Raw genomic sequence first — 26,335 nt, 5'->3', positions numbered from 1 at the left:
AAATATAATTATGAATAATAAAAACACATACTATACAACAGGGTACGTGATGATCTGCTTTTGACACAATGGAAACAATTGCTAATAAAATAAGGTGCTTTATTTGGAAGAGAGACTTTGTTATTGGCAGTGGCTTTCCAATTTTGCCAACTATGAAAGCAACTGTGTTGGTGGATTAGACAGTCATGGAAAAAAGTGTGTACAATCTTTATGCTTAGAAAACATGCATTGTCAAAGTTGCTTCATGCAAAAGTGAAGCGTGACCCAGATTATTAAAGCTCTCATTCTAAGGAGTCAGTGGGTTATTTTTTTTCACTTAGTTTGTTACTTTCATTAGGCAATTTATTGAGGTTTTCATTCTGAATTTCATCTTAACCCCAAACACTGATTCTATCTTTATTGATTCTGCCTTTATTTTTGTAAAATAAATACTTTTTGATAAATCCATGGGAAATTTACTATGTGTACTGTTTTATACTTGTTGGTGTTTGTTATGTGTCATCCTATATTTCTCATGTGTTCTGTTTTCCAGCCAAGTATAGCAGCAAGGCCTTTTAAGAGGATGTTTTTGTATTTCTTCCTTCCAGAGATTGTAACACTGTGTTCTATTTATAGGGAGGGTTCACTGTTGACTAACTGAAACAGATTGAAAGCTCTGTATTATAATCTATTGATAGATTAGATTAGAATTAGAGAATAATATTTGCATGTTTTAAAGCATTTTGGCATAAGCTTATTAATATTATGCTTTTATATTTTTGCAGGAAGATTCTTTGGCGACAGATGATTTCCTTGTGGACTACTTGAATGAATTCCTAAGCCTTCCAGTGAGTGTATTATTATGTTCTGTGGAATATATTATCAAAGCAAAATATTGTACACACTGGGTTATCTTGTGAGACAGATTTATCAGGGATAATATTTTTTAAAAATACTTATTAAAGCATTTAGATTGTTGGAAATGCTCTCAAACGGTGTCAGCTTCAGGAATGAAACACAGTTGAAAATGGCTCAGCAAGGTAGTCTTTACTTCTCCAGAAGGGTGCCTTACAGACAGAGGTCTTGGAGCAAGCACATCAAGTGGGAAGTTTGCTGGGTTTTTAGCCCAAAGATGCAGGTTCCCTCCTCTGGCTCCTCATAGGTTGAGGATCACAGAGTTACAGTCTTTCCTGGATGTCGCCTAAGTTTTTCTTGGACAATTGGTAACTATTTTCCCCACCCTTTTAGTTTTTTGAACATGTCCAGGATAAAGCCCACCAAAATATCCTTATGAGGAAAGAGAATCAGAAGGTGTAAAGAACAAAGGTTTGGTAATTAGCCACCATTTTAGGAAATCTTATTCACAAGGCAGCTATATACCTTTCTGTTCAACTATTCTAAATTGCTTCTTTATTTCTTACAACTTCTCCTTTGATAGAAAAAACCATATCTTTCTTACAAGATAAAGTTGTGTCTTTTTATGGAGTTAATCATTTGGGTTTGAAACATATTTAGAAATTATTATTATTGAAGAAAGCTGGATCAGTTATATTACAATAAAAGTAAATAAAAGAAAAAAGGAAAGCTGTCATTTCATCAAAAGCATTCTGTACAAAATCTTGTACAGTTGTATTTGGGTATTATTTTAGTCTTTGAACAGAGGCAATGAGGAGAGAATATAAAAACATTTAAGAAACCAAATTTCTTGCCTCTGCAATTATTGGTATCCTCTTGGACAGATATTAAAGTGAAATTTATGTTTAAGGCAACTAGCATTTTATATCAGTAGTAAACAAGATGTGGGACACTGCTGGTGCTGTACCGTAGTGGATACAGGTAAGAGGTTTGTGGTCTTAGCAGTGACAGTAAGGACTGAGCGGTTTAGGAAAAGTGAAATGGGCATGCATAAAAACACTGGTACTGTTGTGTAGAAACAGAGTTCATCAGCGATGTCAGATGAAGGAAAGATATTACTCAGCCATTAAAAAGAATACATTTGAATCAGTTCTAATGAGGTGGATGAAACTGGAGCCTATTATACAGAGTGAAGTAAGCCAGAAGGAAAAACACCAATCCAGTATACTAACGCATATATATGGAATTTAGAAAGATGGTAACAATAACCCTGTATACGAGACAACAAAAGAGACACTGATGTATAGAACAGTCTTTTTGACTCTGTGGGAGAGGGAGAGGGTGGGATGATTTGGGAGAATGGCATTGAAATATGTATAATATCATATATGAAACGAGTCACCAGTCCAGGTTCGATGCCCAATACTGGATGCTTGGGGCTGGTGCACTGGGACGACCCAGAGGGATGGTATGGGGAGGGAGGAGGGAGGAGGGTTCAGGATGGGGAGCACATGTATACCTGTGGCAGATTCATTTTGATATATGGCAAAACCAGTACAATATTGTAAAGTTAAAAAAAAAAAAAAAGATTTGTATTATGCTTAATGGAAACTGTTTCATTCAAATACTTACTAGGGAAAATGTGAAATATAAAAAAGTCTCAGGTAATTTTAAAGGGATTGGGCCCTAAAATGAGCAATGTCTTAAAGCCTAACTACAGAAAATGTGTTTTGAAGGGAAAGTACTAGATGTATTTTTTTTTTTTTGCCTAGATTAATTTTTGTGCATATGTATGTACTATGCTCACATGTTTATTTGTTTTGTTTCCTTTTTTTCAAAAAGAATTTGTGTTTTCTCCTCCATGGGGCATGCTGGGTCTCTGAAACCATCGTGGGGGTCAGGCTGAGACACTAAGCCACGCTCTCCCTTTCCGGCAACAGGCTTGAGCCATGTTACAGGACACTCCGACAGCTTCCTCTGTGGTCTGACTCTTCACCTTTCATCGTCCAATTGTGTGTTATAAAATACCCAGCAGAGCCACAAAATTATTGTGAGAATTTTATTCTTCTGGATTATGCAGTCTTTCCTCTAGGCTCTGCATTCTCCATTCTGCCTCCAAAAAAACCCAAAAAAATACATTTTAATGAAGTTTTAGAAAGAAAAGTCTTTCTGTTGGGTCTGATTTCAGTTTATTAAAATGTACATTTCATTGTCTTGAGATTTATGATTATATAGACTTTTACTTGGCCTAGAAAATAACCCCCCCCCACCTAATTCTCTTCTTTATTAAAAAAAGATCTATCTTAAATTATAGAAGAAATATAACAATAGTATAGGAAATTAACTTCAAATGTAAGAAGAGTTCAGCCCAAATCCTGCCATCCAGTTAGAACAGACATAACCTTTTCGTGTACGCTTGTTTCAAGGCTTTAGTTGAAAATGACTTCGTGTGGTTTCTTTTTTTTTTTTTTTTTTTAATTATTTAATTTTAAATCTTTTTTTTTTTGTTTTTTTTTTTTTGTTTTTTTGTTTTTTTGTTTTTTTTTTTTTTTAATTTTATTTTATTTTTAAACTTTACATAACTGTATTAGATTTGCCAAATATCAAAATGAATCCGCCACAGGTTTACATGTGTTCCCCATCCTGAACCCTCCTCCCTCCTCCCTCCCCATTCCATCCCTGTGGTTTCTTTTGAACTCTATGCAATAATGTTTTTCATCCCTCAGGTAGTTTGTTCCCTTCATGGTCGCCCCTGCATGGGCTGTATCCCATGCAGCCCACCTGGGCCACTTCTCCTTCTTTTCTGTCTCTCCAAATCCTCTGCTTTTATTTTATATTCACTGTCTCTCTGTCTCACTCCCTCTCTGAATCTTGTCCCTTTGCATTTACATTTGGTACTATACAGTCTACCTATTAACTACTCATGCTTCATGCTGCAAGATGGGAGAAGGGGAAATATCACAGGTTTTCAAAAAGCATCTGGGGGCAGGGAGGAGAAGGAACAATGGATTCTCAGACCAAGTTACTGGCAAGATTCTAGAACAGATTAGTAATGTTTGGTTTATGAGCACTTAACTAAGAATTAGAAGCCAGCATGGGCTTACTGAGAATTAGTGAGCCAAACGAATCTCACGCTCTCTGCCTTTTTTATTTTCCCCCTCTCTCTTTTGGATAGTTATGAATCGGTACTTTAGGGAACTGTAAATTTAATGTATTATGATTTCAGTGAATGACAATAATGATAATAAATTGAGCCATCTTACTTCCTGCTCAAAACTTTGTCTAGTGGCTCCTCGTTACACTAAGAATAAAATACAAAACCCTGTATAATCTGGCTCTTGCCATCTCTGGGGCTTTATTTCTATGCCTCTTTTGCTTGTTAATCCTTTTCCAGGCTAGCTGGAAAACTTGGCCTTTTACGTTTCTCAAACGTGAGTGTGGTAACTGCACTCAGGGCCTCTCAGCCTGGAGGGCTCTCCCCCGAGATATTTGTATCACTTTCTCTCGGATTTAAATCACTCTGTCCAGAAAGCCTTCCCTCCCAACCCTGTCTAAACAATACATGCTCCACTTATGCTGCTGTATTTGTCTTCAGAGCCCTATCATCATCTGTGAAATTCATTCTCAGATATTTCGCTAATCATAGCTAGTAGGGGTTGACTCTTAATAGTCCAACTTGGAAGTCCAAACTCCTTAATATGGACCCTTTGCAATTTGGCCTCAATATAACCTTTCTAGCTTTACCTCTAGCTTCATACTCATGTCATCCTGTGCGCTCTGTCCTCCCGTCCCTAGCCGCCCTCGCCCACCTTGGCCGCATGCACTGTTCCTGTGCTCATCTCCCAGGTTAATGGCTGGAAGAGCAGAGAGACAGGACTGTGTGACCTCAGCTGCTTCACTCATTGCCCATGTGATCGCAGGTATATTCCTTAATTACTAAGTTCCTCAATACCTTTCTTTATGGAAACAGTAGAACCGTCTTGCAAGACTGTTACGAAATGAGGTCATATGTCTTAAGTACCTGGCACAGATTTAGTGCTTCTCTCTCCTTTTCCTTCACTAATCAGCCCATCTCATCTTCCGTTCCTGCGACATGAGGGACAGTCACGCTTTAGTTGGCTTGATGGATTATTGTCATTCTAGAGAATAATCTGTTCCACACAAATCTGTCATTGGCTTTGACTTTTAAAAATTATTATTTATCAGAGACCTGGATGAAACATTGCAAGTGAACTGGTGTTTTTCCAGCTTACTCAGCTGGTGAGTGACAGGGTCCACGCAGGTCCACATGGCTCAGAAACTGGTCCTCCTGCACTGCAGTGACTGTAGAAGTGGCAGGAGAGGAGTAGACTCACCGTTTGGATAACAGAGTCTAGTCTCATTTTTGTCATGGTAGTCTGGAATATGGGCTAAAATAAGCAAAGCTAATGTGTTTTTAGGGTGCATTAATAGAAATAGAGTTGAGATCGAGAACAATACTAGTCTGGAGCCTAGAAGGCACTCATTAATGTTTGTGTTTTTTTGTTGCATCAGATTGAATTGTCAGACCGCATGTGGAATATTGTGTTGTATTCTTGGTGCCATATGTTGAGTTGCTCTGCCAAACCAGACTCGGGAAGACTTGGTCAATGAATGCTATGGAAACTACGTCAAATGAGTGAGGGGTGAAAGATGAGTGAGTACTGGACCTGGTTTGGGAATGAGTAGAAATGTTGTAATGAAGCAGCTCTTTCTAAATAGTTGAAGATGTGACTGAGGAAGAAGGGTTAAGAGTTTCTGTGAAGCTTGAGGGCAGAACCAGGGCCAGCATTTATGAGGAAATTGATTTTCACTCACTAGAAGAAAGATGTTTAAAGATGGTTTTCTAACCATAGAGTGGGCTGGCTAGTGAAGGACTAAACTCTCTGTGATTAAGATATTCAGGTATAGGTAATCATTTGGGGAAATATTTTATAGGGGATATACATATTGGGTGTGAGATTAGACTTTTTCAGGTAAAGAAAATTTGATTAATTTCTTCTACTCTGTTTTTCGTTTTGTTTTTTCTTAATCCTAGAAATTACACTGTCAATTTTCTGGGGCCAGGATAGATCCCTTTCTTCTATATCTCCCGAAACTTCTTGAGGATGATTTTTTTTTAAATTTTTACACCTTCCACATAAAATCCTTGAACTAAATAAATAAACCTTCTAATCTTCTTCTGCTTCCCCTCCTCTACCACCTCCACCCTCCAAAAAAAAAAAACAAAACCCAAAAGAAAAACCCAACAGTCTAAGCCTGACAGTATAGATACATGTAACAATGTTCTCGATCTAAAAGAGCTCTTAGGTCATCTAGATTTCTGAGACCTTCTCCACATCTGTGGTGAAATGCCCCCAGTCCCATAAGTGGGTTGTGGCACAAATGGGCCTTGGGATGAGGCTCTCTGTCTGCTACACCATTTCTTTCCATTACATCATTACACCCTTGGGACACATTGTAAGATCCAGAAATTGATGGCTGGTGGCCTGCCTCCATGTTATTTTTTGATGAGGGGAATCCAGGACAGTTGCTGCTATTATAAATGAGTGTGGCACTTTCCACATCCCAGCTTTCATAACTTCATTCTGTTTGTTCTGGTGCCAGGATTACATTCAGATATTGTTTTCATTTAGTGTCTGGGAAGGTTTTTTTTTTTGCTGTCAACTCTTTATGGACAAGTGTTTGCTTATTAAATTTTCTTCTATGCTATAGTGTGAAAACACTTTTTTCCCCCCTTTTGGTTTTATTTTGTGTGTTTTATGCTCAGTGACTGTTGTGGGATTGAGTAGATGAGCCCACATACAGATTTAGGTTGGTCCTCTGTGGGTGGTTTAGAATGTTTGTGACATTTATGGTTTGCAGAAGCTGAAGGGGTGGCCTGTTCTATACCCTCCTTGCAAGGATAGGTATGTCATGTGTTTGCCAGACCATGCTTAGCTATGTGCCTTTGGAATTTTACCATAACTTCTTTTTTTGGAATGATTCTCCACACTTCTTTAAAATCTGTAAGCTATTATAATTTCTTGCAGCTTTATGAAGGAGCTATATGTTAGATGGTTGAGTAAAAGGAGAGAGAGAAAGAGACAATGGATTTGGGAAATGAGTGCGATGAAGGAGAGATGAATAACTTGGGTCTTCCTCTGCCAAAATTTAAATACTCAGAGACTGATTTTTCAAGGTATTGATGGAGCCCTAGATAGTACTGCTTAGTTCAGCATTTGTTCCAATGGATGTTTTGATAAGCCTTGTAGCTCAAACATAAAGCACTGAAATTACATAATGTAACTCATTTTATTAACTAAGGATATTTTCTATGCATTTTATGTGGCACATGATTCGTTCCCTCCCACTGGTGAATATGTCCAGTAAATAGTTTATGGTTAAACATCTAAAATGACAATAAAACTTAGATTAAAAGAACTTGTTATTGGTAACTGACTTGTTACATTCAAGCAGTCAGATGTTTCTCATTCACTGACTAAGATGCATGTTTTAAATATAGCTTTGGAGCTCAATTAGTAGAGACAGAGTTGGAGCAGAGATGAACATGTATTAAATTAACCTAGTCATTAGTTTTTAATTTAAATACTGTTCAGCTAAATAATTTGGCACCCGGTAAGTTTCAGTGGTGCTTGGCTGGCAGTTTAAGCACATCACTAATTATTCACAGGTTTTTTTTTCCCCCCTCCTCTTTTCAAAGAAATGTGGAACCAGCAATTTATTGTGGTAAAAATATTTTCATGCACTTGCTTTTTCTGTGAAAATATTTTTCGCACATGGATGACTGGTACTACAAAGTTAGCTTTCACCACCTTCAGGTCAATTCGTTTTAGAACATTTGGAAAATGATACTCTTGAAATAAGAAAATTAAGTAAGGAAAAGCGCAGTCCGTAACAGCTTGCAGAGGATTGAGTTTGAGGCTCAAACTGAAGATTTTTTCCTATCATATGATTAAAAGCTGAGTGTTCTCTAAATCAGCCTACTCAGCTTTCTGGGAGAGAGTCTTCCTCCATCGTTCATTTCTGTCCCCCCCACTTTGCATGTCTTTTATTGTCACATGCTAAACTAATTTGAGGAATTTTGTAGATAAGCTTAGAAATGGTAACAACAGAGGACATGATATGTGAGAAAGATTCCTTTTGAGCAGACAACAGGACTTCGGGGACTACAGCCCAGGGTTCTTTCTCCTACATGTAGATCCTGGATGGCCAGCCCCTCCATGCATGTGAGCACACATGGAAGTCAGCATGAAGCAGCAACCAGCACGTGGGCTTTGAAGTTTGCTTAACCTGGATTCTGTCTCACCCTGCACCCTGCCCCCTGTCCCAGCTAAAACCTCTCCAGTGGCTCCCCATCATTCTAAAGCAATGGTTCTCACACTTGAGCATGCATCAGAATCATCTGTGAGCTGGTTAAACACAGAATATTGGGACCCACCCCCAGAATTTCTGATTATGAGGTGAGAACCCTAGAATCTGCATTTCTAACAGATTCCTAGGTGATGCTGCTGCTGCTGCTGGTCCAGGGACACACTCCAGGAATCACCGATTTGAGAGACGATGTAGAGAGTTACGGCATAAATAGAAAGTTCTTGGTGAGCTCGTCCTCTGCCTTTGTCTCCAGGTTTCCGTCCTGTTATTCTCCCCTTGGGTATTCTGCTTCAGCAGTGGCAAACTGCTTGCAGGTCCTCAAAGGTGCCCTGTTGTCTGGCACTCCTTGCCTATTGTTTGTGCAAATATCTTGATACACTCACTGTTTCTCTTGCTGAGTTCCCTCCTCTCCCTTGTCTGCCTGATATGAATGCCTGTTTATTCTTCCAGACTCAGCTTTCTTTATGTGATGCTGCTGTGCTTAGTCGCTCAGTTGTGTCTGATTTCTTTGCAACCCCGTGGACTGTAGCCCACCAGGCTCCTCTGCCCATGGGATTCTCCAGGCAAGAATACTGGAGTGGGTTGCCATGTCCTCCTCCAAGAGATCTTCCCAACCCAGGTCTCCCACACTGCAGGCAAATTCTTTCTTGTCTGAGCCACCAGGGAAGGACAAGAGGGTGCAGGAGGCCACACTGAGCTGTGGGCACTCCAGCCCAGTGTCCTTTTGGGGCCAACCTTGGGCCCTGGTCTGAGGCGGTCTCTGATAACCAAAGCATCAGGCTGCCTCTCCTCAAGGACTCTGGGGGTCTCAGGAGGGTCAATGTCCTTAATTTCCTAAAGATTCTTGACAAATCCCCCTGTGCCATCAGTCCACTTTGTAAATACTTCTGTTGTAGTTAAATTATGTGTTGAAATGGACTTACACAGGTGTTGTCACTCAAAATGAATTATTTGTGCTCTGCAGAGTGAGTGAGGGTGATTTAAAGAGTGAGGGTGACTCTGTGTAGCCATTTACAAACACACATAGACTAGTCTGTGAACATCCCCTAGGGGGTCTGAGACGGAGGAGGGGACTCGACCATTCGCTCGGTGACTCTGAGCTTCCTGCCTCTTAGCATAGCTGTCGTCTCACACTGAGGGTGACCCTAGTGTCGAACATACATGTATAATGTGAGCTTTAAACACAAGCCCACTGCTTTATCTGGTCCCTAACTGAAGAATTAATGACACATTTTAATGTCAGAGGAAAAATTCACAATGATGACTTCCTTGAAAGTTCAGTTCAGTTCAGTTGCTCAGTCGTGTCCGACTCTTTGCGACCCCATGGACTACAGCACACCAGGCCTCCCTGTCCATCACCAACTCCCGGAGTTTACTCAAACTCATGCCCATCGAGTCAGTGATGCCATCCCAACCTCCCATCCTCTGTCGTCCCCTTCTCCTCCCACCTTAAATCTTTCCCAGCATTAGGGTCTTTTCAAATGAGTCATTTCTTCGCATCATGTGGCCAAAGTACTGGAGTTTCAGCTTCGGCATCAGTCCTTCCAATGAATATTCAGGACTGATCTCCTTTAGGATGGACTGGTTGGATCTCCTTGCAGTCCAAGAGACTCTCAAGAGTCTTCTCCAACACCACAGTTCAAAAGCATCAATTCTTCAGCACTCAGCTTTCTTCACCGTCCAACACTCACATCTATACATGACCACTGGAAAAACCATAGCCTTGACTAGATGGACCTTTGTTGGCAAAGTAATATCTCTGCTTTTTAATATGCTGTCTAGAGTGGTCATAAATTTTCTTCCAAGGAGTAAGCATCTTTTAATTTCATGGCTGCAGTCGCCATCTGCAGTGATTTTTGGAGCCCCCCAAAATAAAATCTGTCACTGTTTCCACTGTTTCCCCATCTATTTGCCATGAAGTGATGGGACCAGGTGCCATGATCTTAGTTTTCAGAATATTGAGCTTTAAGCCAACTTTTTCACTCTCCTCTTTCACTTTCATCAAGAGGCTCTTTAGTTCTTCTTCACTTTCTGCCATAAGGGTGGTGTCATCTGCATATCTGAGGTTATTGGTATTTCTCCTGGCAGTCTTGATTCCAGTTTGTGCTTCCTCCAGCCCAGCATTTCTCATGATGTACTCTGCATATAAGGTAAATAAGCTTAAGGGAGATAATATACAGCCTTAACGTACTCCTTTCCTTATTTGGAACCAGTCTGTTAATCCGTGTCCAGTGCTAACTTGAAAGTTAAAACAACACTATACTTTATGACAGTTTTCAAGGATTTCAAGGGCTAGCTTTAGTTAAATATGATTTCATGTTATGGACTGACTGTAGGACCCCTCTCTCTTGTGTCACATTTCAGTTGAGATGTGAGCTCTTTGATTTTCAAAATGGGGCTCGTTTCTCAGATGCAGGTCTTAAAAGTTGGGGTGCCTGGTGTGGGGTTTGAGCCCTCTGCTCCTCAGGGGGCTGCTTTGGGTTTTGAGTTACAGGGGTGGCTGCTCCAGGGCTGGGGTTTATGGTGAGTTTGTGTCCCAGCTTCTCCTACCTGTTTGATGTGATTTTCATCTTGTTTGCCCAATGTGTAGTCACCACTCAGTCAGCTTTTAGGCTTTTTTTATTTTGTTTTTAGGCTTCTTTACAAAGAACCTTTTCTATATGTAGCTGTGTCCATCGGAGGAGGCATCTTCAGGATCTTCCTCAGATGCCATCTGGCTGTAGGATGAGTCTTCATTAAAAAATATGTCTGTGTATATACATACACAGGCTTCCCTGGTAGCTCAGCTGGTAAAGAATCCGCCTGCAATGCAGGAGATCCCAGTTTGATTCCTGGGTCGGGAATTCCCCTGGAGAAGGGATAGGCTACCCACTCCATTATGCTTGGGCTTCCCTGGCGGCTCAGGTGGTTAAGAATCCACCTGCAGTGTGGTAAGCCTGGGTTCTATCCCTGGGTTGGGAAGATCCCCTGGAGAAGGGCATGGCAACCCACTCCAATATTCTTGTCTGGAGAATCCTCTTGGACAGAGGAGCTGGCAGGCTACAATCCATGGGGTCGCAAAGAGTTGGACACGACTGACTAAGTATACAGCACGGCACATATACATACACATATATATTGTTGTTAAGTCACTCAGTCGTGTCTGACTCTTTCACGACCCCATGGGCAGTAGCCTGCCAGGCTCTTCTGTCCATGGGATTTCCCAGGCAACAATACTGGAGTGAGTTGCCATTTCCTTCTCCAGGGGATCTTCCTGACCCAGGGATTGAACCTGCATCTCATACATTACAGGCAGATTCTTTAGCTCTGAGCCACCAGGAAAGTTACTCATATATATATATATATGTGTGTGTGTGTGTATATACACACACACACAAACATATAAACACATAATAGGTATTTGTACATATACACATATATTTGTAACTCCAATTTTATAACATCCTGCTATTTATTACATTTTAACTAATAGTGTATCTAGCAATCTCCTAGTAAAACTTGGCAGAATTGACGCTCTCCTCAGTACACTTACTACATGAGTATGCAGTTCATTGAAGGTGTCCTAAAATAAATTAATGTTATGAAAAAGGGATCTGATTCTAGAGGTCCCTTTGGAGGGCAAAATGAGAAAAGACACAGACAGTCCACCATATACTTGCTATGGAGTGATTTACCCGAAGTCACAGAGCTACTTATTGGCAAGCTGGTATTAAAATTCAAGACTCCTGACTGTAACTGACTGACTTTAAATAAAAGTTGGCAGCATTTAGTAATTACAGAGAAAAGCTCAGAAATGTTGTCTTTCACTCTCTCTCTCTCTTTTTTTGTCACAGTGAATGGAATGGTGTTGAAATAGTCTTAAATGAAGAACACATTGTATTTAATTTTCTCCTTTTGGGAGAGGGAGACTTAGCTTTCATGGCTCCTGGGGATGAAAGAGACAACAGGAGTGTTACATCTTCTCTGATTCATTCTTCCCTAGTAATCCACCCCCCTTCTAAGAGAATAGCATTGCTTCACAGAGACGAGGGTGTATTTCTTTCTAGTTCCAAAGAAGCACAGAGATAAGTTGTTGTTCAGTTGTTCAGTCGTGTCCGACTCTATGTGACCCCATGGGCTGCAGCATGCCAGGCTTCCCTGTCCTCCACCATCTCCTGGAGTTCCTGAAACTCATGTCCATTGAGTCGATGATAACCATCCAACCATCTTATCCTCTGTTGCCCCTTTTCCTCCTACCCTCAATCTTTTCTAGAGATAAGAGGTATATGCAAAGGAAATTTCTGCCATAATATATCCTGACACTTATGGCGTAAGTACATTTGGAAGGAAGGCTTCAGTGGGTTCCCTTACCTATAGTCAAAAGATTTCCAAGCTCCTAAGAGGAAAGATGTAACTATTAAGAATACAGAACTTTGTGTAAGTATATATGCATACATGTAAGTATCACGTCGTCTTGGAGCAGTGAGTTTCCAGTTTTTAAGACATTTCCACAAATTTATTTTGCAGACCTTTTCAGAGGCAGTTAGATTTAATGTGGTCTATGGAGTTTTTGAAGTAGTTAACAATGCTCCACAACTTCTGGAAAAGCAGTTGAAAAAAATTGTACTAAACCAGCGACCTCGAAATCCTATCTATGATGTTGTAAGGAAAGGAAAGAGTGATGTTAAACCTGTTCAAGTGAACACCCCTCATGAAGATGAGACCATTAATGTCAACTACAATATCATGGTAAGAAAGTATATTTAAGTTACATCTTACTGGATAAATAAAGCATTAAATGAAATTATCATCAGATTCCTTGGGCGTCCCTTTCTAAAGTTTAACTGTATTTATTAAATTTTATTGTACTTACATACAAAGTATTTGTCAGTAACGGTATCATCTTATTCATATGAAATGACCAGTTTAGCAGTTTCTTGATATTTTATTATCAGTATGAGAAAGTTCATGTAATTTACTTTGAATATTTAGAAAGTACAGTTAATTTTGGGCAGTATATATATATATATATATATATATATCCTTTATAGTTTAGGTGTATTCTAGAAAGTATGAGTATATAGACATATCTTGGATATATTGCAGGTTGGCTCCAGACCACTACAATAAAGTGAATATTGTGATAAAGCAAATCACACGATTATTTTGTTTTCCCAGTGCATATAAAAATTATGTTTACACTACACTGTAGCCTATTAAGTGTACCATAGCATTGTGTCTTAGGAAACAATGTACATACTTTGATTAAAAAATACTTTGTTGCTAAAAAATACTAACCATCATCTGAGCTTTCAACAAGTCTTTGTAGTAACATCAAAAATAACTGATCACAGATCACCATAACAGATGTAGTAATAATGAAAAACTCTGAAAGATCGTAGTTACCCAAATGTGACACAGAGACATGAAGTGAGCAAATACTGTGGGAAAAATGGTGCAGCTGGACTTGCTTGCCACTGGGATGCCCCTAACCTTCAGTTGGTAAAGAACAAAGTATCTGTGAGGCACAATAAAGCAAAGCACAATGGAATAAGTTATGCCTGTACAGTGAATTTATTTCAGTGAGTTCTGTCGAGCAGTTGGGAATTAAGATTTCTATTTTTTAATTATTATATTAGTTTCAGGTGTATAGCACAATGATTGGATATTTTTACACATTGTGAAATGAGAACCACAGTAAGTCTACTTATCATCTGTCACTATTACAGAGTTATCACAGTGTTATTGACTAAGTTCCCTACGCTGTGCATTGCATCCCTGAGACTTGTTTTATAACTAGAAGATTGTACCACTTAATTCCCTTCACCTATCTTGCCCATTCCCCCGTCCCCGCCACTCTGCAACCACTGGTTCTCTATGACTCTGTTTCTGTAGTGTTATGTTTGTTAGTTTGTTGGTTTTTAGATTCCACATATAAGTGAAATCATATCACATTTGTCTTTCTCTGTTTAAATTTCACTTGGCATAATATACCCTTTAGGTCCATCCATGATTGTTGCAAATGGCAAGATTTCATTCTTATTTGTGGCTGAGTAATGGCTCATCTTCTCTATCCATTCATCTATCAATGGATATTTAGGTTGCTTTCCTATCTTGGTTACTGTAAATAATGATACAGTGAACTTGGGGTTCCTATATCTTTTTTAATTTGAGTTTTTCTTTTCTTCAGATAAAGACCCAGAGGTGGAATTGCTGGATCATATAGTGGTTCTAGTTGTAATTTTTGAGGAAACTCCATGCTCTTTTTCATAGCTGGTTGCACCAGTTTACATTCCCACCAACAGTGCACAAGAGTTCCCTTTTCGCCATATTCTCACCAATACTTTGTTGTCTTTTTGAAAATAGCCATTCTGACAGGTGTGAGATGATATCTCATTGTGGTTTTGATTTGCATTTCCCTTACAATTAGTGATCTTAAGCATCTTTTCATGTGCCTGTTGGCCATCTGTATGTCTTATCTGGAAAAATGTGTCCTAAGTTCCTTAACCAATTTTTAAAATTGGATTTTTTTTTTTTTTTGCTGTTAAGTTGTATGAGTTCTTCATATATTTTGGATATTAAGCCCTTATCAGATGTATCATTTGCAAAAGGCTTCTTTCATTCAGGAAGTTGCCTTTTTGTTTTGTTGACTGTTTCTTTCACTGTACAAGACTTTTTAGTTTGATGTAGTTCCGTTTGCTTACCTGTTGCCCTTGTCTGAGGGGACAGATCCAAAATAAAAATGTTGCTAAGATCAGTTTCAGAGAGCATATTGCCTATGTTTTCTTTTAGGAGTTTTATGAATTCAGGTCTTACATTTAAGTCTTTAAATCCATTTGAGTTTATTTTCGTATATGCTGTAAGAAAGTGGTCTAGTTTTATTCTTTTGCTTATAGCTGTCCAGTTTTTTAAGCACTGTTTATTGAAGAGACTGTCTTTCCCCCATTGTATAGTCTTGTCTCTTTTGTCATAGATTAATTGACCACAGAACTGTGGATTTATTTCTGGGCTCCCTATTCTGTTCCATTGCTCTATATGTCTGTTTTTTTTTTTTTTTTTTTTTGACAATGATAATGATAGGAAGAGCTGACATTGAAGGATCAAAAAGTGATCTCGCTATGAATGCTTGGCTGCCACAAACCAGTTATCCCTGTGGTAACTTTTCTGAGAGCTCCTGCTTAAAATCCTGAAGGTCAAAAGGATCATGAGGCCCTGCTTTCATGGTCTGTATTCGTATTAAAAATCAAGATTAAGCGAGCTTTACCCTTCTGCTCCATGGGAGGTTTCTGTCCTCCCTGAGCTCGCCTTAGGACAGCCGTGTTACAGTTTGACAGGTGTACCACCCCAGTCACACTCCCTATCTGGCACTGTCCCTGGAGAGGGTCACGCCCAGCCAGCATGTGGCTGGGTGCTAGGCGCCAGGAGTGAGAGCCCCTCAGGGCTTGCAGTAGCATCCTGCTTTAATTAATATAGGTTTACTTTTCACTGTCATGCGTTGGAGAGGGAAATGGCAACCCACTCCAGTGTTCTTGCCTGGAGAATCCCAGGGACGGAGGAGCCTGGTGGGCTGCGGTCCATGGGGTTACACAGAGTCGGACACGACTGAAGTGACTTAGCAGCAGCAGCAGTATGGTTTGAAATCAGGGAACATAATACCTCCTGCTTTGTTGTTCTTTCTTAAGATTGCTTTGGATATTTGGGGTCTTTTGTGGTTTTATATAAACTCTTTGTGCGTGTGTGTCTGTGCTCAGTCACACAGTGATGTCCGGCTCTCTGCGACCCCATGGTCTTTAGCTAGCCTCCTCTGTCCGTGGAGTTTCCCAGGCAAGCATACTGGAACTGGTTGCCATTTCCTACTCCAGGGGATCTTCCCTCCCCAGGGATCAAACTTACATCTCCTGCATTGGCATACAAATTGTAGGATTAGTCTAGTTCTGGGGAAAATGCCATGAGTGTTTTGCTAGGGATTGTATTGAATCTTTAGAATAATTTGTAGAATGTACATTTTAACAATAATAATTCTTCCCAGCCACAAGCATGGTGTATCTTTCCATTTATTTGTTTATCTTTAATTCTTTCATCAATATCTTATAGTTTTCAGGCTACAGGTCTTTCACCTCCTTAGTTAAATTTATTCTTGTGTATTTTATTCTTTTTGATGCAGTCATAAATGTGATTGTTTTCTTAATTTTTCTTTCTGGTGGTTCGTTATTAGAGTGTAGAAATGCAACATATTTCTGTATATTAATTTTATATCCTGCAACTTTACCAGATTCATTTGTTTTAATAATTTTTGGTAGTCTTTGTACTCAGTCATGTCTGACTCTTTGTGACCCCATGGACTGCAGCTTACCAGGCTCTTCTATCCATGGAACTTTCCAGGCAAGAATACTGGAATGGGTTGCCATTTCCTACTCCAGGTTTCGTAGTCTTTAGGGTTTTCTATATATAGTGTCATGTCATCTGCAAATAGTGACTGTTTTACTTCTTTTTTTCCAGTTTGAATGTCTTTCTTTTTTTTTCTTGCCTGATTGCTGTGGCTAGGAGTTTGAACATCATGTTGAACAAAAGTGGTTAAGAGTGGATATCCTTCTCTTGTTCCTGATCTTAGAGGAAAATTTTTCAGTTTTTCACCACCAACTATGATGTTAGCTGTGGGTTGTCACCTGGCCTTTATTATGTTAACATATGTTCCCTCTCTGCCCACTTTGTTGAGAATTTCTTTAATCATAAATGGATGTTGAATTTTGTCAAATGCTTTTTCTGTATCTATTGAGATGATCGTATGATTTTTATTAATTTTTTAATATGTATCACATTGATTTGTCAATATTGAACCATCCTTGCATCTCTGGAATAAATCCCACTTGATCTGATTTATTATTCTTTTAATGTGGTGTTGAATTCAGCCGTTATGTTTTTATTTATTAATTTATTTCTGGCTGCACTGGGTCTTGGTTGCTACATGCGGTCATTCTCTGTTTGCTGTGGAGCAGGGTTACTCTTCGTTGAGATGTGTGGACTTCTCATATGGTGGTTTCTCTTGTTGCAGGGCACAGGCTCTAGGCATGTAGGCTTTGGTGGTTGTAACATGTGAGTTCAGTGGTTGTGGCATGTGGGCCCTAGAGTGCAGGCTCAGTAGTTGTGGGGCACAGGCTTAGTTGCTCTGCAAAATGTGGAATCCTCTCAGACCAGGGATCAAACTTAGGTCCACTGCATTGGAAGGCGGATTTCTATCCATTGTATCACCATGGAAGTCCCAGCCATTATGTTTTATTGGATCTGTTTGCATCTTTTGTTATCAGGTATATTGGTCTGTAATTATCTATCTTTCTTTCTTTTTGGTTTTGGTATCAGGGTAATGCTGGTCTTGTAGGGTGAGTTTGGAAGTGTTTCTCTTCAATTTTCTGAAACAGTTTGAGAAGGATAGGTGTTAACTTTTTTTAAATGTTTGGTAGAATTCCCCTGTGAAGGCTTCTGATCTTGCACTTTTGTTTTTTGGGAGTTTTTGTTTTTTTTTTTTTTAAATCACTGTAATTGATTTTATCTTTCTTCATGATTGAGTCTTAGAAGATTTTTTGTTTTTAGGGATTTATCCATCTTTTCTAGATTGTCCAGTTGTTGACAAATAATTGTTCATACTAGTCTCTTATGATTCTATTTCTGTGATATTGGTTGTAACTTCTCTTTTCTGATTTTATTTGGAACCTCTTATTTATTGATGAGTTTGAATAAAGCAGTTTTATCAGTTTTATCTTTTCAAAGAACTGGCTCTTCATTACTGATTTTTTTAGTCTCTATTTCATATATTTCTGCTTTGATATTTATTATTTTCTCTCTTGTCCTAACTTCAGGCTTCATTTTTCTACTATGGTGCATAGTAGGTGAGATTGGAGCACTCCCTTTGTGAGAGAAGCCTCTGAGTTTTCCTCCTCTGCAATTGTTCACCTGTGAATATTGTGTTACTTTTCACCTGTCGTGCTGGCTCACAAATTACACTGTTGTTGGAACTGCTCTTAGCGCCCTGCCCTCCAACTTACCTGTTGGTTTGCCAGCAATTGGCCCTGGTGTTTCTCCTGTGTTTTCACCAGGCCACCTGTGTGAATCCACCGAAGTCAGGTCCCAGGATTGCAGTAGTCGTGTACCTGGACCATCTGTGGTAGCTAGCTATGGAGGCAGCTCAGATTCTGACCTAGCCCAGTCTCTGTGTGAACGTGCCCACAAAGCCCACAGTGGCTGAAACTAGACCCATCTGAGCTGTGTGAGTGCTCATCCATTTGGACATTCCGCAGGCACTGAGTTCACAGCACTGACAGTGAGGGTGTATGTGAATCTGCAGCTCCTGTGGCCATGAGGAGAGATTTCAGCTCTTCTGTTTTAGTTGCATGGCCCCTGGGGCTCAGCTGTGGTTTCAGCCCCACCTCTGCACATGTTCCTCCGAAGGCTGCCCTAGAGCACATGTGCCCTGCCCAGGTAGGCAGGGGCAGAGGTGATGATGGGCAGAGCATGCGAGCCTGCTCTGGGAGGTGCCCTTCCTAGTATCCATGGAGACAGGGGTGCGTGGGGAAGGGGACTGAAATTGCGGTAGTCCCCCTCCTGTGGGTCACTCAGCAATGGTGCCCTGCTTCTTTGGCGGCCCAGGCTTCTTCCATGAACATTCCCAGTTGTGGAGCTCCTTACTCCCATCCTTGTGGGCTGTCTCTTCACAGCCAACAACTGTCTCCTCCCTGTGTCCACTCTCCAAACCCCATGTTCCAGCACCCAGCCCCTCTCCGCATCAGCAGACAACAACTCAGGCTGGAGCATGCAGGGCTGCAGAATGGAACATCCATGTAGGTCTTAATCTGGCCTACCTGTCACAGACCAGTTGCTGTGCTTTCCTCCAAGCTCCTGAAGCTCCTCCTCCGTCCCAATGGTGAGGGGGCTTCCCTGAGTGCAGGAGCCTCTTCTATCCTTCAGCTCCCCACCAGGGGTGCAGGTACCATTCTGTTTCTTTTTTTCTTTCTTAAGTCCTACCCAGTTGTGTGAAGATTTTTCCTGTCCTTTTAGGTGTCCAAGGTCCTCTGCTAGTGTACAGCAGGCACTCTGAGAATTGCTCCATTTGTAGATGTATTCTTGATGTACTTGTGGGGAGAGGTGAACTCCACATCCTTCTATTCTGCCATCTTGACTCCATCCCCATCTCAATCATGTTCTGTGGAAACCTTGGTTTTCATGCCTATGGGGCCTCCTACAGAGTCCTGAACTTCTGGCACTTGTTCAGTTGCTAAGTCATGTCTGATTCTTTGCCACCCCATGGTCTAGAGCATGCCAGGCTTCCCTGTTCTTCACTATCTCCCCGAGTTTGCTCAGACTCATGTCCATTGAGCTGATGATGCCATCCAACCATCTCATCCTCCATTGGGAGCTCAGGGTCTTAGCCATTAGACCACCAGGGAAGTCCCCTCTTTGTGATTATTTTTAACCTGTTTTATATCTGTGAAAATAATGAGACTGATTAATTTTTTTTTGGTCATTTTTCCTCTTTCAGTAAGTTACTTAAGTTTCCTGGATTCAGTTTGGTAGTCTGTAACATGTAGATGATAGCGGATATAGGTTTGTTGAGAGAATTAATGAAGTGTACCAGCAGACAAAGTGGCTTCAAACTTGAGACTCGGGGCTCTTTCTCCTGTCCAAATAGAAGGTAGAGACAGGCTCCCTATAAGAGCTAGAGGTAACATTGCTCTAGTGATTAGACCATCATTGTCCTAACAGGTGATTTTCTGTGATACTTTCTTTTTCACTTGTCTTCTAACAGTGTCTGAATCGTGAACAAGGTATTCACTGGGTCAAAAAAGAAAGACTTCCAACATTTCTGGAAAGTGATTGTTACTTTGAATACAGGTATTGTAATCTCATAAATATACATATATTTTAAATGATTTTTTTCACCAAAAATCATTTTTCTTTACTTTCTTAATAAAATTGTGTACTTTAACCCCATCGGAGTTTGTATTTTGGTTACTATGTAGTATAATATAGAGCACTGGTAAAAATTGCTTAACATTTCCAAAGAGATTTCATAGAAACAGTACCTAATAAATGTACTTCAATTCTGCTTCTTTGATCATTATATTTAAATTTTTTTCTACTTCTGTAAAGGTATTTGTATTCAGGGTGATAAAAAATGAATATGAATGGCATAAAAAAGACAGAATGTTCTAGCACAGGGCCAAGTTTTTCTTTTATGTTCCCTGACTTTTAAAGTTTAAGTTCCTAAACAGTCTGAAATTTTACTAAAATTTGACCCTTTCTTAGAACAACTCTTTTCTAAAATACAATAAAACAGAATAATTATTAATTAATTAGTGATCCTATGAATAAGCCATTAATTTTAGCAGCTCCTAAGAGACTCATCCTGCAAAGCTAGGAGGGAAGATTGATTTGAATACATAAAATAAAATTTTAGTTTTTATTCTGAATTCTACCATATTTGAAATTTATTTCAATTTATATGATTTCTGAAATACAGGTTAGCCAAATTGATTTCACAAGTAAGATGGAGTGAATCAGGCATGAATATCATATTAGGTACAGAGTTTTCACCCTGGGTCCTGAAAAAACCACCCAGTCCACCACCTCCTCCTGTTGAAGAAGATGATGTTATAATTATGAAAAAGTTCTACATTTCTCTGGGCGAGGTAAAAGTTTGAGTGTTTCTTTGTGACTTGGCACTTTGGTGAAACTTGTCTTTTTAGAGACATGATGTTCATTTGAATAAGAAAATGTTTTCAAATACTTCCAAAGTAGATTTAGCAGAAATTATTTTGGATTTATGCTGACTTATTTGCCTTACACCCTTTCACCTGAAATGTAATTAGAATTATTATTGTCATGTGTACAAAGGAAAATGGAAAATTGAAGAGCATGCCCACTGTCACATGGGAAGTAAGGCTTTCATTGTTCATTCCAATTTTTTTTATTATTTAGAATCTATAATATTTGTACAAAGCAATGATAAATTGGATCTTCTCCTCCATATTGTCAAGATTATTTTTTAGTAATTAAATGCATTAGTGTTTAACTGTTACCAAGTATAAATTTACCCTCCACAATTGGAGATTGTTGGGTAGTATAAGTACGTATGAAGAAATCTAACCCAGAATCAGATGTCCTTTTGGAGAACCATAGTATAGTGAAAATTGATGTTAGATCTTTGGCTTTATCAGGGAGGGAACCTTTTTCTTCTACCCTTGTAGGTTCTTTGGCTGGTCTAATTAAAAAATATTGACATAAGATAGTTATAGGCAAAAAAAAAACAAAAAACCAAAACCAAAAAGGTAATTTAGTTATGTACAGGAGCCCTTTAAGAATATGAGACCCGAAACAAGTTGGGCAGTTGAGCTGTCCTGAGCTTGGGAATGGGATAGGGGCCTGGGGCTTCAGAGGGGAATAGGGTAAGTCACAGGACTATAAGAAGACCAGATGTTTGCTAATTAGATGTTTGCCTGCCATAGAGGTAGGTAGTCATTCACATAAAAGTTATCTCTGGTACTGGCTCTCTCTGAGCCTGACCCTGTAACTAAATTCTTTTAGGTGAATTTAGGTAGTTAAAGGAGAGGTAAATGTTTCTCTTGAGTCTACTGGGTCGAGGTCTCCCTCGGCTCACAATAATCCAGGTCATGGCATATTTTGGGGTCACTATCTTGCTTCTCTTTACCTTCTAATTATCAAATCTTTTCTCTGGGAACAGGTTTCCAATATACAATTCTTTGCAAAACCAGGAACTGCAAATATGTTACCCATGTGTTGCTTTGTCCCAGTTTCCATTCATGACAGACATTGCTAATCAATCATGGCAGTTTTCCTGCTGAGCTAGGACTTGGCTCTAAGTTCCTTTCAACACAGCCTCCTAGGCAGGCACTTCCAATTGATCAAAGATGTCATTCAAGAGGAAAACATCTCTGTTGGAATGGATATCCTTATACTATCTTTTTGAACATTTTTTTTTTTCATGTGTAAGCTCCTATATAATTTTGTAGTTTGACAGTTCTATCAGCAATATTTGGCAAAAATGTTAAAAAAAATGTATGCCAGTCCCATTATTTCCTCTGAATAATGCTCAGGGATGTACTAAAGTCACATTTTTCTTTTCTCTTATATTTATTTTTCAGTATTTATTTTTTCTATTAACATATGTGTTCCAATAATGTTAGGGATGTCAAAAACATACTAATGGTAGAGGTCCATAAACATGCAAAGGAAAGAATCAATCTAGGGGAATAAGTTCTGATTCCTTACATGTAAATTGAATCAAATATAAGAAAATAAAAATCCAAGCTACTTTACTTTTACCATTTTCTGTGATGGAAAAAAACTCATTTCTGTCAACTTGAGTAATACCTGAATTATATATTTCTTTTTAATAGCCTTTGAGCTTGAGTGTTCAATTTTTGGGGCTGTTAAATCATTAAACCATGACTATAGATAGGTATTAATCATTATGATAATTAGTAATATTTCTTTGTCTTCAGTTGTACCATCTAAACACAAACAATTAACCCATCTTTTAAGAATATAAAGTAGAATAGTTAACTGTTTTTATATTTAGCTAACTACTTCTTTCTCCTCTATCTTCTGCTCTCTTATCTTTTTGTATAATTAATTTAATGATTCTTGTATGTTGGTCTTAATTCCTTGATAGTTCCCTAATTATTTTGGTCTCCTCTCAGTGCTTAGGATAGAACTTGGAACAGAGTAGTCATTTAATAAATATTTTGAATGAATATAATTAGTAGTAAATGATTTGGTTTTAGAGAAAGAAAAAGAAGAAACAAAAGGAAATTAGATTCAAAGCTACTGGGGTCGCACAGAGTCGGACACGACTGAAGTGACTTAGCAGCGGCATCTACCTTACTTCTAAAAGGGGCAGTACCACACCAATGGCACCTGGTGTTTCTCTCTCTCGCCTTTGGTCTTGTTGTGTGGCCTGACTTGCCCCGCTAATTCTCCATAATTCCATTTGAGCCTTGCCTCCTCTGTAAGTGTTCCTTAGGCTAAGATGACTTAGTTGGAAAAAGGAAAAGTGAGAGTAATTCTGGACACTCCCTTCTCTGCTTCTGTTGAACAAGTTGGATTATCCTAGAAAAGTAGGTGAGGACAAAGTGGGAAGAAGAATCTTCCCAGGGCATCTGAGATGGAGTTTCTTAGGACTGGGGCTTTTGAAGCTGCATGTCAGGTTGAGAACTGGATCAGCTGACTCAGGAGTACATAAAGAAAGGAAAAACTGAAGACTCTATCCAGGGGCGGGTGAGTCAGAAATCATCCTTCAGGAAGCATCCCATCCAAGCAAAGTTGCGAAAATAGAATCTAAGGTAAAGGGGAAGTTCAACGTGGACAGGTTTCCAGTGCTACTGAGAGTTAAGTTTTTGTTATATTAAGGAGGAGTTGTTAAAAACACTGAGCCTGACCAGATGGAACTGGGGGCGTGAAATCATTGAGAAAGTTGTAAATGGGAGCAGCTGGCATAAGATGCATCCAAAGACTGATGAGCTATGGAGACTGCCAAGTTAACTTAGATGGTGGGAATTTGTAGTGAATCCAGGAAGTAGGGTTGCGTACTTCCGGTGGAGGAGTGAAGAATTTGATGGGTATTGGGCTCCTTTTTTTTCTTTTGATCATCTAATATGAAAATAATCTGAATTGAAATTTCCTTACCATTATTCTCAGCTAATGAATTTTTCTATGTACAATATTCTTTTCTTTCACAGCATAATTTTTCCTTTACGTATTGTACTATACAAATTGAGTTATTACCATAATGATTTATCCAGATTGGAAGAATACTGCTAACCTTGGTTAAACAAATGTGCCCCTTTCTTCCTAGGCCTCCTATACTCAAACAAAAGATTGGTTTGCCTTAGCAAAACAATGTCAGCAAATAGTACCAACCTTTTCACTACCATCTTGTGTATTCCACGACAAAATTGAATCACCAGTTGTTTCATCTGTTTCTGGTAAGCAGTAAAGAACAAGGATAAGAATGACCCCAGAACTCCTTTTTACGTCTTTTGTTGTTGTTATTCTAAACTTACAATACAATACTTAGTGGATAGGGAAAAAACTGGTATCTCCTGCAACTCCACTTTCTACTCTTTTCTAAGAGACAACCTCGTATAGTGAAAAGAAGAGGGGTTTAGAACCCAACTCTGATACTTATTAGTTTGTGACTTCTGCAAATTATTCCACTTCTGGTAACCTTGCTTTTGTCATCTGTAAAGTTAAACTAATGATGCATACATACTGAATATATAAAATGTTTAGTGCTTGGTACCTGATAGACAGTCAATAAATATTTGCTTTATCATTATTTCCTATTACAGTTTACAAATTCTTATTATTAAGAATTTGAAATAAAGTGGGTACAACCTTTCTCTCCTCCCAAAAGTAAATAGTGATTTATGGAACTTGAGTTATCCTACTAAGTTCAGACTATTTTTCACCTTGAAAAGCAGATAAATTTCTACTGTGGGTGGATGAACTTTGGTAGGTGACAGAAACTTTTCATAAATAAAGGGGACCTTCCAGAAATGGTCCAGAAAGGACTTCCCTGGTGGCTCAGACGGTAAAGCGTCTGCCTACAATGCGGGAGACCTGGGTTCGATCCCTGGGTTGGGAAGATCCTCTGGAGAAGGAAATGGCAACCCACTCCAGTATTCTTGCCTGGAAAATCCCACGAATGGAGGAGCCTGGTAAGCTACAGTCCGTGGGGTTGGAAAGAGTCGGACATGACTGAGCGACTTCACCTTACCTTACCTTACCTCCAGAAATGGTAGTAATTAACATATATGATATTGCTAGAGGGAAAAAAAGTCTAGCAATGTGATTCAGGAAGAGAATTCCACAATTCACTAAGTTATTGCACAGTTCCTTTGATAAGTACCAGAAACCTCTGAGGGTGATAAATCTGGAGTCTCTAGAATTGAACCTAAATCTAGGTAAAGAGGGAAATCATCTTTCTAATTGGAAATTATGGAATATATAGATTTCTTACTGTTGCCTCCAAATAGTGAAGTAGAAAATTGGAGAATGAAGTTAGTGAACAGAGAGAGAAAGGATACCAGAAAGGCAGTGAGTGGAAATGCCAGGCTTGTACTCTCCCTCTGTGTTTGTGGGGTTGAGTGTATACCCACTATCCTTTCACAGGTCTACAAAAGTCTAATCTCAATTTTAGGGAAATTTATTATACATATTTTCAATTAAAATTATGAAATATTTTCAGTTTATTGAGATTTAAAATCTATTACTGAGAAAATTGAGGTTGGGACACATGGATCAGGGTTTTCCTGATCCGTGGCTTTGTGAGCAGTAGATTTGCCTTGTGAAATGAAGCACAGATACCAAATATTTCACTGATATCTGAAAGACTTAAAAAAAAAATAAGAGCTAGTCTATATCTTTAGAAAAAGTGTAAATGTAGTCCAGTTGTATTTGTAAGTCTTCACAAGGACTGTATGCAATTTTGTAATTTTAATGATAGGTTGTAAGTGTAGTAGTAATTGAATTTTTCTCATAAAATAGTTTTTTTTTAAATTGCTAATATGACTCCAATTCTTGTCTGTTCATCTATCATCTCATCATCTATGGTAGCTAATTTTATTTTACCATGCAACATGAAACATTAAAGTACACACAATCATTTGGTATACACATTCTAATTCTTTAATAGACTTGACCTTTGTATGTTGACATTATCAGCCTGAAATATTACATTTTAAAAGTGTGTCATGCCTTTTTGAAGATCCTCTTTATTGAGGATAGCAAATATTTAGTTCATCTGCCACCAATATCCTCTTCAGGTCCAGGGAATATATGGCCAATCCCTGTTGGCACTTTTTTTCTCTCAGTTCAGTTCAGTCACTCACTCGTGTCCGACTCTTTGCTACCCCATGAATCGCAGCACGCCAGGCCTCCCTGTCCATCACCAACTCCCGGAGTCCACCCAAACTCATGTCCATTGAGTCGGTGATGCCATCCAACCATCTCATCCTCTGTCATCCCCTTCTCCCGCCCTCAATCTTTCCCAGCATCAGGGTCTTTTCAAATGAGTCAGCTCTTGGCATCAGGTGGCCAAAGTATTGGAGTTTCAGTT

General features: G+C 39.1%; 1 protein-coding gene across 9 annotated transcripts in view; it reads left to right on the top strand.

Moving 5' to 3' along the window:
* Positions 1–26,335, top strand: part of RGS22 (regulator of G protein signaling 22) — a 139,411-nt gene that overhangs the window by 17,486 nt on the left and 95,590 nt on the right. For 5 of the 9 annotated variants that reach the window (XM_044928563.2, XM_044928562.2, XM_044928561.2 and 2 more), the window contains exons 3-7: positions 765–827; positions 12,733–12,954; positions 20,003–20,088; positions 20,717–20,885; positions 24,071–24,200. In XM_044928563.2, the coding sequence (XP_044784498.2) occupies positions 765–827; positions 12,733–12,954; positions 20,003–20,088; positions 20,717–20,885; positions 24,071–24,200 (670 nt within the window). Of the gene's footprint in view, positions 1–764; positions 828–3,819; positions 4,755–5,367; positions 5,510–11,692; positions 12,643–12,732; positions 12,955–20,002; positions 20,089–20,716; positions 20,886–24,070; positions 24,201–26,335 lie in introns of those variants that run through there. The other 4 variants (XM_044928566.2, XM_044928565.2, XM_044928567.2 and 1 more) reach the window with 4 other exon arrangements.

This window comes from Bubalus bubalis, chromosome 15 (assembly GCF_019923935.1).
Source record: "Bubalus bubalis isolate 160015118507 breed Murrah chromosome 15, NDDB_SH_1, whole genome shotgun sequence".
In the NCBI taxonomy this organism is placed as follows: Eukaryota; Metazoa; Chordata; class Mammalia; order Artiodactyla; family Bovidae; genus Bubalus; species Bubalus bubalis.
This window is presented reverse-complemented; position numbering and strand designations above follow the sequence as displayed.